The 14,514-nt window shown below is 34.3% G+C and overlaps 1 protein-coding gene across 1 annotated transcript in view; it reads left to right on the top strand.

The window, feature by feature from the left end:
* LOC107456274 (T-box transcription factor TBX20) overlaps positions 1-13,987 on the top strand; it is a 70,314-nt gene extending 56,327 nt beyond the window's left edge. The window contains exons 4-7 of the mRNA XM_043053805.2: positions 1,193-1,472; positions 4,293-4,454; positions 7,320-7,396; positions 9,553-13,987. Of these exons, the coding sequence (XP_042909739.1) occupies positions 1,193-1,472; positions 4,293-4,454; positions 7,320-7,396; positions 9,553-10,015 (982 nt within the window). The 3' untranslated portion in view covers positions 10,016-13,987. The remainder of the gene's footprint in view (positions 1-1,192; positions 1,473-4,292; positions 4,455-7,319; positions 7,397-9,552) is intronic.
* The last annotated feature ends 527 nt before the right edge of the window (positions 13,988-14,514 follow it).

The raw sequence follows: 14,514 nt of genomic DNA, 5'->3' as shown, positions 1-14,514 counted from the left end.
ATGACAGAAAACTCTTTATGAAAATTTTATGTAGGACTCTTTTATGTTTGAAGGAACATTAAATATTACTGTCCGATTTTTACCAAGTTGTACAAAACAAAAGTATTGGATTACAAATTAAAGTAAGAAGTAGATTTTTAAAAATATTTAAATGCATACTAAAAAATTCGGGCTACCATAACTTTAATGTGCTCCCATGTATTAAACAATTAATGTGCAATAGATATCTAATGGTTAAGATTTAAAACTTTAAAAAGGTTGGTATTAAAACTTACATAGTAGCACACAAAACGTTCAATGAGAAAATTGAGGTTTGTCTGCTGCAACCACCAGAGAATAGATATTTACAATTTAAATTTAAAATTTACAAATGTGTGTGCCAATATTTTCGTCCAAAATGAGTGGTTTCAAAAAGTTAAATCGGGGAATTTTTTCGTGAAAATTTCTGATACACACCCTCTAAATTATATTCACAAAATACAAAACAAAACAAAAAATGAAATAAAAAAGAGCAACATACACGATTATTTTCGTATTTGTGTAAATATTTTCTTGGAAGCGAAAAATCTGAGAAATAATTTTTTTTTGCACCGTTGGTATTTCACTGAAACGAAGAAATTAGGTTTTTATTAACGAGAAAAGTATTTTAAACCCATATAGATTTTTTTACGAAAATTGTCCGCAAGAAAATGACAACTAATATATTTCAGTTCGCGGGCCACAAAAAAAAGCACAAAGATATCTGTTGCACATTAATTATTTAATACATAGGTACACATTAAAGTTATGGTAGCCCGAATTTTCTTAATATGCAATTAAATATTTTTAAAAATCTACCTCTTATTTTAGTTTGCAATTCAATACTTTTGTTTCGTACAACTTGGTAAGAATCTGAAAGTAATATTTAATGTTCTTTTAAACATAAAAGAGTCCTACATAAAATTTTGAAAAAGTTGCGACCCGCCATTCGATTTGTGTTTTTAATTGTGGCCCTCGGCCTCATGTAAGTTGGAAACCCCTGCTTTATACTGTTTAAAATACCCCCGGGGCCGCCAGTTGGAAAGCACTGGTATAAAATGTCATAAGGGCCCAAAAAATGTCTGCGCCCGGGGGACCTGCATGCTATTAAGACGGCCCTGGAATATGTCGTAGAAAAAAGGTATGAAAGAGTATAATTTACATTCTGTTGCAGGCGGATGTTCCCCACACTCAGAGTATCGTTCTCTGGTGTGGAATTCTTGGAACATCAGAGGTATTCTGTTCTGATGGATATTGTTCCCGTCGACCAGAAGAGATATCGATATGCCTACCACCGTTCTTCTTGGCTGGTGGCCGGAAAGGCCGATCCTCCATCCCCGGCTCGTCTCTACACCCATCCCGATTCACCCTTCACAGCTGACCAGCTCAGGAAACAGGTCGTCTCATTCGAAAAAGTCAAGCTCACCAACAACGAGATGGACAAGCAAGGACACGTGAGTTACAATCCTTCATATACATTATGATGGCCATATATTATTAGACGCACTCATACGATTCTGTGTAAATTATCAGTAATTATTATTATAATAATTACTATAATATTATAATAATTATATAACAGTAATTATAATTATCAGGTGATCACTGCTTTATTGTTTTTACTCGGATGCATTTGTTTACGTTTCTGTATCAATGGGCTAACATTGTCACGTTAAATAACAAGTTTTATTAACTAGTATATAGAACTCATAAAACATGGAAAATAATAAAGATTGATGAAATGCATTAAAATAAAATATTTTGAAAAATATTTAATTTGTTTTTATTTATTTAAAAAAAATCAGGGACCCATAATAAAGAAAATATATAATCTCCTCATTAGCTCACACGATTATATCCACAAATAGGGGTGCTTTCTAATATTGTTATCAATATAGCCAAAGCAAAATAATCAATACAATAAGTGTGAGGAGCACTAAATAAAATCGAAACGTATTTTCAATTTTTGAATACATTCGAATGGATTTGAATGGATTTTCCTTACATTTTATTTTTCTGTTTTTTGCTTGATATGTTTTATAATTTCGTATATAATTTTTTTACTTAATGTCAATTTTTGAGTACTCCTCCCACTATTGCATTGGTATACATTGATTTGGATATATTGATACAATATTAGAAAGCACTCCTTTTTGCGGATATAATCGTGTGAGCTGATGAAGATATTACATCTTTTCTTCATTTTGTTTCTCGAGTCCTTAATAATTTTTGTTTCAAATAAATAAAGTTTAAAAAAAATTTGGAATGTTTTATTTTAATAAACTTGTTTCGTTTATTTTCATTAATCTTTATTATTTTCCAAATTTTGTCTATGTTTTAACTTCTCAACTAAGTAGCATATCCTATTTTAGATATGCACAAAATTTAAAAAAAAATTAATTATTTTTTATTATAAGGATTTAGCTAAAGATAGTTTAAATTATCTTTGCAAATATGATGAATATAAAATCACTACTTTTTTTTTATACCTTCCATAATGATGTTATTACTGGGTTTCTAAATATTGATAACGATAACCTTAAATGAATGTCTTTAGGTTTTAAATTTAGACCACATTTTTCTACTTCTAAAAATAAGGTTAAGTCTAATTTTATTAAAAAAATTTATAAAAATGAACAATTTCTGTATTACCACTATTGATAATGCTAATAATAATTTTGCAATTATTTTAAAAATATTTTTACATAAATTTTTCGTATAATCTTTTTTTTTTTTTTTGTTGCAATTTATGTTTCTAATGAACTGATCAGCTGTATTAACTATAAAAAACTGAACACTAACAGTCACATTATTAATAAAATCAAAGCTAAACTAAATCATAATAAAGACGTAAAATTAAATTAAATAATATTAAACATTATTTATATATTATTTATAATTAAATAATACTAAATATTATTTATAAATATATATATATATCAGAAATTTCTATAAAACCCTAACTAAATTCAGGTTTATTGCTAGTGGTATTTTTAGTAACATAAAAGAAATCGGCAATTACTTTGAAAATATTCATAAAAGACTATAAAATAAAATTAACAAGCGTACGAAAAGTAAGAATCACCTGAATTGGAATATCACTGAAGTTTTAAAAACGCTAAAAACTTTTTTTTAAAAAAATTGCTTTTCTAAGTCGTTTAGATTTCAAGAAATACGAAGTTAATAAAAATGCGGAGTTAAAAATAAAAATTATCTATTTTCTCTATGTTTTCTTTGTATTTTTAATTTATTTGAAGGGTTCGATGTATATGCAGCTTATGCATGTAAATAAAACTTAAAATGAATTACATTTCATTTATAGATTAGCCCTTCCTTTTTATTGATCGCTTTTAGATAATTAAAGTATCATTTCTCGTATAAATAATCTTTAACTCGCTAGAAATACAGTCTTTATTTATTACTGCGCAGTAAAATATGCTTTTTAGAAGAAGAATTAACCTTTATTTTAATAAATAATTGGGATAACATCTTAAATCAATCTTCCGCAGTCAATCCCCAAATAAAGAAATGGAATTTGTAGACTTCATTACTTGAATAGGTAAAACTCCTCTTTTGAAATTGAAAGTGTAAATAATGTCTTCGTGGAGTTTCGGCGCCCTGTCGTTAAATTGTACGTAGTTAATTTTTTTTAGTTTTTATCTAGAATAAAGTTAGAAGAAAAGCTATCTCTTCATGCCACGAAAAAAATCCCTAATAATGGATAATTCAAATTAAAAAGTTTGAATTTTAATTACACAATTTCAATACGGATGACTTTTCAGAAATTATTTACATCATTGAAAAAAAAAATTATTATTATACATTAGAAGATCATAACCATGAATGTTTTTTTCCCTTCATAACAATGAATCTCTCTCTTCCTAACAATGAATGTTTTTCGCTCATAACAATGAATCTCTCTCTTTATAACAATGAATGTTTTTTCCCTTCATAACAATGAATCTCTCTCTCTTCATAACAATGAATGTTTTTTTTCCTTCATAGCAATGAATCTCTCTCTCTTCATAACAATGAATGTTTTTTTTCCCTTCATAACAATGAATCTCTCTCTCTTCATAACAATGAATGTTTTTTTCCCTTCATAACAATGAATCTCTCTCTCTCTTCATAACAATGAATGTTTTTTTTTCCCTTCATAGCAATGAATCTCTCTTTCATAACCATGAATGTCTTTTCCCCTTCATAATAATGAATCTCGCTCCTCAGAACAATGAATCTCTCTCTTCATAACAATGAATCCCTTCCCTTTTCAGATTGTCTTGAATTCCATGCACAAGTATCAGCCTAGGATTCACTTGGTCAGAAGGAAGCAGGGTGGGTCAAGTGTCATCACAGATCTCGAGACAGAAGAATGCAGAACATACGTCTTCCCCGAAACCGTATTCACAGCTGTTACAGCCTACCAGAATCAGTTGGTAAATACAATTCATTTACATCAAATCTTTTTCGTAAATGTCTCCCAAATTCTGTAACTAAACCTTCAATGTCTTTGTGGTAAGAGTCACATGTCAATCTTCACCTATGTTGAGGTACCCCTCATGGGTGACCTTCGAACGTGATGTAAACCCGCCTACCTTAACAGAAACTCCCACTTCGATTTGACCACGCCTACCTCGATGCATGGTCCACATTGAACAGTTGACTTGCTACTTGTGACTTTATCCACCTCCTCGCGCTGTTGCTGCTCAGTCTCTATCACACGCAACGTCAGCCTGTACGCACTCGATTGCTAATAGCAACGCAGGAGCGATCGTGAACTTAATACAGCTCTCACGACAAGCACTCAAAAGTGCTGTGATTTTAACACAGCTCTCCCGGCTTCTCACAAAACAGCAACTAGTGGAGTCACAAACATAATCAACTAGTGGTTTAAAGTTCGTCGAATTCTATCGCAGATGAAATTTTGGTGGGGGAGTACTGTAGTGTGTCTACCACTGCAAGAATACAATTGCAATTCACTGGTATATAAGGCATGTTAAATCGATTCTATGGTGGAGTACATTTTCATGGATGAAAGTTGACATGATAACAATTCACCCCACATCTCTAAGAGACTATGCTAGAGGGATGCATCCGCTCCGAAACCAAATTGAAGGAACGATAAGTTGGGATCAAAAAGAACAATTAAAGAGTGAGTGAATCATGTGACACGAAAGCTGTTGAAGAAGGTTGCTTCGACATAAAAAAAAGAAGTCAAAATTAGTCCTCAGGAGCTATTGAATCTAAAGAGCTCATCTAATCTCTCACTCTATAATTAATTCCTTTTCATTAGGCAAGCTTATAAAATAAAGACCTCAAAAAAGAAATATTATTTTGAAAATTTTTTTTTCGCGAAACAAAGACTTAAAGTTGCTATAATTTCCAAACAAACGGGAATTTCGAAGAAAAAAAAAGCACGCAGAAAGTTCCTAAATGAAAATAGTTTTTTTAGCGTGTCAAATTTTAGTTCTGTAGCTGCATGTCAGCGAGCTGTAGGTCGAGTCGCATAGCATATTTTACTGTTTTAACAGCTAATAATTCTCGAAATAATATTCAATTGCTAATTTATTTTTTTTTCGTCGCACACTATGTCCATGTTTTTACGCATTTTCGTTATTTAAGTTTTTAAGTTTAAAAGCGAGATGTTTTTGAATGTGCAAAACAAGAGAGACGGTGGCATTATCCGTTTCTTTAATGCAGAGTGATTTTTCTTTTGTCCATATGCTTGTTTCTGCATTTGAAAAAAATGTTTTAACATTCAAATTATAATTTTTACATAATGTTTAGAGCACAATTTTACATTTTTTGATAGCTAAGACTTGTTTCGTGTGTGACATTCTATTTTTTTTTTTAGGAACTTTAATAGTTTCTTTCTTATTTATTGACTTTTTCTTCCCGTAAGCTATACTACGAAGTTTTTGAAAAGCCAAGAAGTAAAAAGAAAAACCGAATGAAAACAGTTACAGCCGATTACTTGGTCTTGAAATAGAATTTAAATGCTATATTTTGAAACATTATTGAACACAGTCTGCTATATTTCGATTTCGATAGTAGTAGTAGTCTGCTTTTATAGAATTATATGTTTATCGAGGGGGGGGGAGGAAACCCTTCGGGGTAGATTCTCTTTCAACAGGAGTAATCACTTAAAATTCAAAATATCGTAAAATATATAGTAAATAAGTTTTGAAACGCTGAAAGAATTTCTTCCTTTCAAAATATTAAATTGAATAAACAAATTAAGTAATTCATGCTGTCATTAATTTAGGAAGAACTGATTTCATCTCATTTTTGAAAAACTTTTGTGACAAAGAAATAAATTTCATTAAAACGGGGCTAAAACGAAGCAAAAACCAGTTGAAATCGAGTTTTAAACTTATGAAAATAAATATGACAAGCAATAAAGCGTGGCATTTTGAAAATTACAATGCTGTAAAGATATCTCACGCGCGTCGCTCAAAAAAACAGAATGCGCGATAACCAGTTAAGTTTAGTTTCAATAAAAAAAAAAAATAAGGCGTACATGCTGCAATCATGAGTTCTATGAGCCGCGATGGCTCAGGGGATAGAGCGTTCGCCTTCCAATGAGGCGAACCGGGTTCGAATCAGAGTCGATACGAATTCCGCATCCGGCTTGCACCGACCACAGTGCTGACGTGAAATTTCCTCAGTGGTTGACGGATCATGGGTGAGAGTCCCCTTGCAGTCAGGCCAACCGTGGGAGGTTCTCGTGGTCTTCCTCGCCACGTAACGCAAATGCGGGTTAGCTCCATCAAAAAGTCCTCCACGAAGGCAAAGTTTTCCTAATTCTCAATCCAGGAGTTCCCTTGTCTTCTGTATTGGGTTCAAAATGACAAGACTACGGAATTGAACATTAGTTGTCATAAATCCAAAAATTGGATCGGCTGTTCAACGACGGTTACATAAAAGGAAAAAAAAATCATGAGTTCTGGGTCCAGATAGCCTGGTTGGTAGAGGGTTGGACTTGTGCTCGTGAGAACGGGAGCTCGAATCCAGCCAGCCGGAGAATCCCCGCCTATTAAATGGTGCACGTTAAAACGGTTGGGGTCACAAAGTTCTCCAAGTTCTCATAACAAATCAGTACCTCTACTGGAGTTCCCTTGTCTCCTATCATGGGTTCAAAATGACAAGGCTACTGAGTCGTAAACTCAAATTTAGGTTGACTGCTCAACGACGGTTATCAAATAAAATCATTTCATAGTCTCAAATTATACTTTACATGATTATCTATTAAATGATTTGGTGTGTGGCGAAAATTTAAAATGATTGTTTTCCTATTTCAGATAACGAAGCTGAAGATAGATAGCAACCCTTTTGCCAAAGGTTTTAGAGATTCCTCAAGGTTAACAGAATTTGACAGGTAATTCAACCGCAACAACTGGTGAAATATGAGGACATTATTTAATAATGCAGAGGTTTTATAATATTATGAGTTATTAAATTTAATACCGCAACTGTAAATAAATTTAAAATCCATCCAAGCGTAAATTTCTACCCATATTAGATGGCAGAAAGACCATAAATGAAAATATATGCATAAATGTCTCGAAAACTGTAAATGGTGTGAGGAAAATATCCCCACCATTTTGCGTTGCAAATGTAAAGTTTTTTAATCAAATATTCTCAAATGTGCACATCCTCTTTTTATCAAATCCTATATAATTGTAGAAGTTAGAAGATGTAAAATATTTCGCTAAGATAATGAATTAATCCACGATTTGGGTAGAGAGCAATTTAAACATTGAAGAGTTTATAGTTTTCCTTTAAAATACAAACTTAAAAAAATTATAATATCGCTCATGGGCTGCAATAGTGGCACAACTCAAAAAACACGCGTTTTGGACTAAGAACAGGTGTAAATATGAAATTTTTTTAGCAGCATTACTAGCACAACTCATAATTCAACTTCGTTTAAGCAAAGTAAAGCATTTCTTATGCATTTACCTTGGCAATGAAACCCACTTATCTCAAAACCTGAGCTATTGCAGCCCATGAGCGATATGCTTATGGCGGCGGGAAACCAAAAGAAATTCTTTAATGACAAAACCTTAAACAAACTCTAAATGGTCTCGAATATTTATATAAATTTTTCTCGAAATTTAAAAAAAATTATTCATTTATAGAATTTGATTTCCGCTCTAATGAGACTATACTAAGTAAAATAAAGCAATATTTATTGGGAAGACGATTAACATTTAATTTTGAAACGTGTTCTCCTAACAACGGAACAATTTTAAAACATGCTAGTCATTTTATACCTTATACCACCCCACCAAACATTTGCTAAATTTATATAAATTTTATAAAAGAAGAATATTAGACTCAAATTTTTCTTCCACTAAAAGAGATCCGCAGTGATCGTTAAGACATGGTTCCCAGCAGATCACCGAAGTCAAGCATCCCTGGCTGTGGTCAGTGTGCTTATGGGTGACCACTTGGATCAGTCTGCGTAGAGACCGAGGGTGTGCGGTATGGGTGCTCGCTAAACTCTTCTACCGTAAAGTGCTAAAGTTCGCGTGCAGGTCGTCGGGCTACAGTCGTCGGGCTGCCCTAGTATATAAGTCCCGCAGTGGACTGATCGTTAAGACACGGTTCCCAGCAGATCACCGAAGTGAAGAATCACTGGCTGCGGTCAGTGTGAGGGTGGGTGACCACTTGGATCAGTCTGCGTAGGGACCGAGGGTGTGCGGTATGGGTCCTCGTTAAACTGATCTACCGTAAAGTGCTCGACTAGGTCGTCGGGCTACCGAAGCGGAGGTGCCCTTCCCTCGGCAGAGGATCGAAATTGTGATGGCATGTCTTCGGATCATCCTCAGGGATGTTACCCAGACCGTCGCCAATAGCCCATTGTGCAGCTCTAGTGCGACGTAAATTAACAACAACAACAACATTGTAGAGTATTTTGGGCTCCAGTTTCTGTAAAAGCCCTCATATTTTCGGGTACAGAATAATCATCGCTGGGCTTCTAGCATGATTTAAATAATGTTAAAAAGAAGAAAAGGGGCGAGATAGCCTGGTCAGTAGGGCGATAGGCCCATGTCCGTGAGTTCGTGGGTTCGAACCCCGCCGGCCGACGACTCACCGTGTAGTAGTAAATGGCGACCACGTTAAATCCGTCGAGTCGCAGAGTCCTCCATGTTCCCATAACAAATCAATACCTCTGGGGGTACTGGATTGGAGATGGATCGTCGTCTGATTCAGGTCAAAATTACGATCTGTGGATGAAAGTATGAATGGGTCCGCCCTATAAACGGGTGCGACGTATGGTGTGGCAAAAGTCGAATTCTTGGCCATAGATGGCGCCACTGGAAAACAAGAACAATCGCACTCACTCTGCCTAAACAGGCATACGTCAATAACAAAGAACCTATTCTAAAGTACAAAAAGGTAGAACATAAATTGTTTAAAATCATAGCTCTGCTTCGAATTTAACGCACATTTTATTGTTCTTTGTAAAAGCTTCCCCTTTCTGTTCTCTCTTCCCTGATTGATGATGATCATGATTTCCTTCCTTAGGGACACAATGGAAGCTCTGATAGGAGACCCCTCCTACCTCCACTCTCCGTTTCGAGCATTGCTGGAACACCCGGACAGAGAAGATCTCCAGGCAGCTCTAGCGAGGGAGAACCTTCTCGGACTGAGGGCACCCCTCCTTCCCTGGAAACCGGCCGGTGCTCTGCCTTCCTTCACCGACACCTACGGCATGCTGGCCAACCTGCCGGCCATGTATGCCATGAACCCAGCACAGCGGGCCATGTGGGCTCAGTGGGGCCCAGCCGGTCTGAGTCAGCACCTGGGACTCTTGTGTGCCGCGAACGCTGCGACGGCGGCTCAATCGTGCGGGGTGCTCAGACCCACACTCTCCCCCAGTTCGACGGACACCGCCTATGGACACCTGCACCGGTACATGCCCTACTTTTATAATGCAAAGAAGGACAGCGACAAGGACAGCTCAACAAGTCACACCCCTTACAGGTGAGGGGGTGTCCTACTTCGAATGCAGTTATTGGTGTTTTCACTCCCGGTTACTTAAGAAGAACTCTTTTCTTCCACTGTGTACAGAAATATACCTCCACACGATTCTGAAGTGGTTCTTTTATACATATTTTCAAACCCTCAGACCCCCGTGTCTGAACCACCCTCTATGAGATTATTAAATTAAAGGTAAAGGAAGTGACTCTCTCGTGAATCGTGCTGTTGTAGTGAAGGAAAGTGAGCTCGATCCAGCAATGTCTAGAACAAACGAAGAATTGTTTTTCGGGAAGGGCCAAGAATGTAAAGACACGTATCAGCTTGTCTGAGTAAAGGTTCATTTGTTTGACCGACATTGAATGTCTCAGCATTCCTTTTCTTTGTAAGCACAGCTTCTCATTTGACTTCTTTCAGTCTGAATATTTCCTTCATGGCTACAATGAGTTAAAACTGTCATTTTATGAGGAATTTTTTTTAAATGAACTGTAAGAGAAGAAACTCAAAAAATCATCCTATTTCAAAAAAACAAATTAATAATCATTATCTGGGGAAACATTTAGGTTGTCAGCATCTAGATAGAAAAGGTCGTGTCACTTCACTGTGGGCCAGAATACCATGATCTTTGGGCAAAAGTCAAAAAGTAAATTTTCAACTAAGATATGTGTAGGTTAATATAGCCCACATTAAGTATTCATCATCATTCCAAACATTATAATTTACTTTTTGGACCGACGAAAGTGCAATGTAATGAAAAATATGTAAAAAAAATTTTTTTTTTTAAATATAACTTTTAAATTTTTATTTCAGAAATACATATAGGAATTTCACTTTACTGTTGCATTTTTATCAGAGTAATTAGTCTGAAATGATAGTACAATTTTTCAGTTTGTTGGATTAGTGAATACTCTTGACAAACGTATAGTTTATATCTTAGAATTTGACATTTTACAATGTTTGAATCACTTTCGAAACTTAGTTCCAAGAGGTAATTAGCTAAACTTTTTTTTTGGTCGTCTTCTTTGATGTTTCTTCTTTCGAACAAACCTGCCCCATTTTGCCCGTATTGCAAAGGTGGACTAAATATACCGAAAAACAAAAATTATGTTTTTTTTCCTTTCTGTTTTCGCGTTATTTTGTAATATTACTTTGGAAATATGATTTGCTTTTCATTTTTAATATAAAATGACGAAAATTAATATATTTTCATTGCTATATTTAATTATTTAAACGTACTATATATATTTTTTTTATTCTTGCTCGCTCTATTTCAGCTGCCATTTTTTTGGGGTGGGGTATTTTTAGTGTATTTCTAAATTTCAACTATGAATTCAATTTACCTGTACATAAAAAAAACCCAAATTTTGAAACAAATTTTATCGAAATACTAATTTTGGCCAAGAAATCTTGGATGCTGGCCCACTGTACAACGAGTTGAAAATGTGCGACACTTTTTAATTTTATGAGGGATTTTTTTAAATGAACTATAAGATACGAAACTCAAAAAATCACCATATTTCAAAAACAGTTAATAATCATTATCCTGGGAATATTAAGGCTGTCAGCATCTAGATAGAAAAAGTCACGTTGCTGGCGAGAAAGGACGCTCAAAGTAAATTATCCCCTTCCTCGGTGCTACAGCAGAAAGATCCTTTGATATTTTTATGCATATTAAAAGTTTACGCAAAAAAATAATAATATAACAACATAAAGAAAAAAATAATTAGGCACAATAATGAAATTTAATTAGCAAATTTCGTATGAAGTTTCCAAAGTTGACTCAATGATAATTTAACACTAAACATACCAACACGTAATACCTATTTCTATCATGATCGGCCAAATGACTTTATATTTCTTGATTGAATGTTTGAAATATGGATGTTTGGAAGGAAATATAAACTTAAACAAAAACTTTATTATAATTAAGCAAAATTGTAGATTGCCAATTTTTACGACTACCAATGGCACAAACTAGCCTTCATGATGGAATTAATTCGCATTTGCGTTACCTGGAGAGGATAACCTCATTAACCTCCCAGTAGTTAGACAAGGGGATTCTAATCTGTCTAAAACTGAGGATATTTTACCTCAGCACTGTGGTCGGTGAGAGTCAGAAGCTGATGTCGTATCCATTCGTTTATTTTCACCACCTGAAATAGAACATTTTTCCATGACCACCAAAGATGCCTCAAACGGTACTCAATCGTACTATCATTATCAGGCGAAGTGTGATCTTTGAAATTGGGGAGTTATATTTTTGGAACTGCTTCTTAAGATGGGTTGTTATAAGTAACAGTCAAACGTTACAATCTCACCAGTTTTTTGTGCGCCGGGATAGCCTGGTCAGTAGGGTGCTGGGCCCATATCCAAGAGGTCGTGGGTTCGATCCTCGCCGGCCGAAGACTCCCCGTGTAGTAAATGGTGACTGATGCACGTTAAATCTGTCGAGTCTCAAAGTCCTCCATGTTCCCACAACAAATCAATACCTCTGGGGGTACTGATCCAGGAGTTTCCTTGTCTTCTGGATTGGTTCAAAATTACAAGGCTACGGAGTTGAACATTAGTAGTCGTAAACCCATGAAATTGGGTCGGCTGTTCAACGACGGTTATAAAATAAAAATAAAATAAAATCTCACCAGTTTAAGGCTAACCTTTCGAGATTCTCCTGGTCTTCCTCTCCATGCAGCGCAAATGCGGGTTAGTTCCATCAAAAAGTCCTCCACGAAAGCAATATTTCTCCCAATGCTTGATGCAGGAGTTCCCTCGTCTTCTGGATTGGGTTCAAAATTACAAGGCTACGGAGTTGAACATTAGAAGTCGTAACGCCAAAAATTGTGTCTTTTGTTCAACGACGGTTATAAAATATAAAAAATAAAAAAAATCTCATCCGTTTATCGAAACTTGTTTATTCCCTTTTTCATTTTAAAACAGCTCATTTCATAGATAGCCAATTGATCAATAATATTACTTCTTCAAAAGAAGCCATCCATAATTATTTTTGCTTTAATTTTTTTAATCAGTTTTTTAAACAGCTATTCGTTAAAATTTCTCTCAGAAGCTTTGAAAAAGCTTGCTGTCGACATCGATCTTCTGTCTGGATGCTGAAATCGACATCGATCTTCTATCTAGATGCTGAAATCGACATCGATCTTCTGTCTAGTTGCTGAAATCGACATCGATCTTCTGTCTAGATGCTGAAATCGGCATCGATCTTCTGTCTAGATGCTGAAATCGACATCGATCTTCTGTCTAGATGCTGAAATGATTCGTTTAACTTTCTTGTCATTATTACAAACAGACGACTCATTAAAGGAAGAGAAAAAAAATCGAATTTTTTGTTTTCCAAAATGAAATATTACTTTGAAAAGGAATAATTTTCCATTTTGAAAGGGACAAAACAGGCACGCAAATAAGAATAACAAAATTACATTTTGTCAATCCTGATTCCCAAAAAGAGATTGACAGTAAGCAAAAAATTAATTTTATGCGCATGTTACACATTGACAAACGGACCAGTTTGTGTGGCATGTGAAAAGTTCTACGTCGTCTGATTGTTATAATGTGTAAGATAAATAGAAATAAAGTGGTGCGAATTGTATAATTTGCATCAGAAAGATCAGACTGCTTTTGTCCTTTTATGTGATTTTTCCGTATATTTTATATTTTTTGAATAAATTTGCGAAATAATTTCCAGGAGGAATTTCTTTTAAACTTTGATTAATATTCTTTTTAAAGAATTATTTATTGTTACGATTCATATTTTATGTTATTTATTTATTTGTTTATGTTTTTAAATTCGCACTTTGCTAAGTGAGGCTTGAAATCTAATAAATTCTAATATCAAAGAAAGTGGCAACCGATGATTTTCTTTTTGTGAATGCAGTTTCGACTAGTGTATTAAAATGTAATATTCTATTATTCTACTAGTATACAAAAGTTGTTCCTTAGAATCTTTAATAATAAAAATTGTTTCTACAAATTGGATGGTATTCATTATTTGACATAGGGGAAGCCCGGGCAAGATGAACCGCTTAAGGAAACTTGGTTTAAAAAACAGTAAACTAGAGCAATTTTATATCTTTTATATTGAAAACATATAGTGGGAACATTGCTCTTACATATCTCATACAGAAAATAAATAAATAATAAAGTTCAATAATAATAACTTAACATAAACAAAAATAGAGCATTGTCCCATCTTGCCTGGGCTACCCCTAGGTTGATTTAACAAATTCATAATTCAGATGACTATAATGTGTAGGGTGATCTGTAGTACAAACTTTAAAAATTATAGCAAACTGGATATAAATAGTATATTCTGAATAAGCCACACTTTTACTATTTAAAGGACAAATTATCTGGTTTCGACTATCCATATATATATATATATATATATATGTCAGTGTTNAAGTAGAACATTGTCCCATCATGCCTGGACTACCCCTAGGTTGATTTAACAAATTTTAACAAATTCATAATTCAGATGACTATAATGTGTAGGGTGAT

Source organism: Parasteatoda tepidariorum, chromosome 10 (genome assembly GCF_043381705.1).
Source record: "Parasteatoda tepidariorum isolate YZ-2023 chromosome 10, CAS_Ptep_4.0, whole genome shotgun sequence".
Taxonomy (NCBI): domain Eukaryota; kingdom Metazoa; phylum Arthropoda; class Arachnida; order Araneae; family Theridiidae; genus Parasteatoda; species Parasteatoda tepidariorum.
Note: the sequence above shows the minus strand (reverse complement) of the source record. Positions and strands in the feature narration are given on the sequence as shown.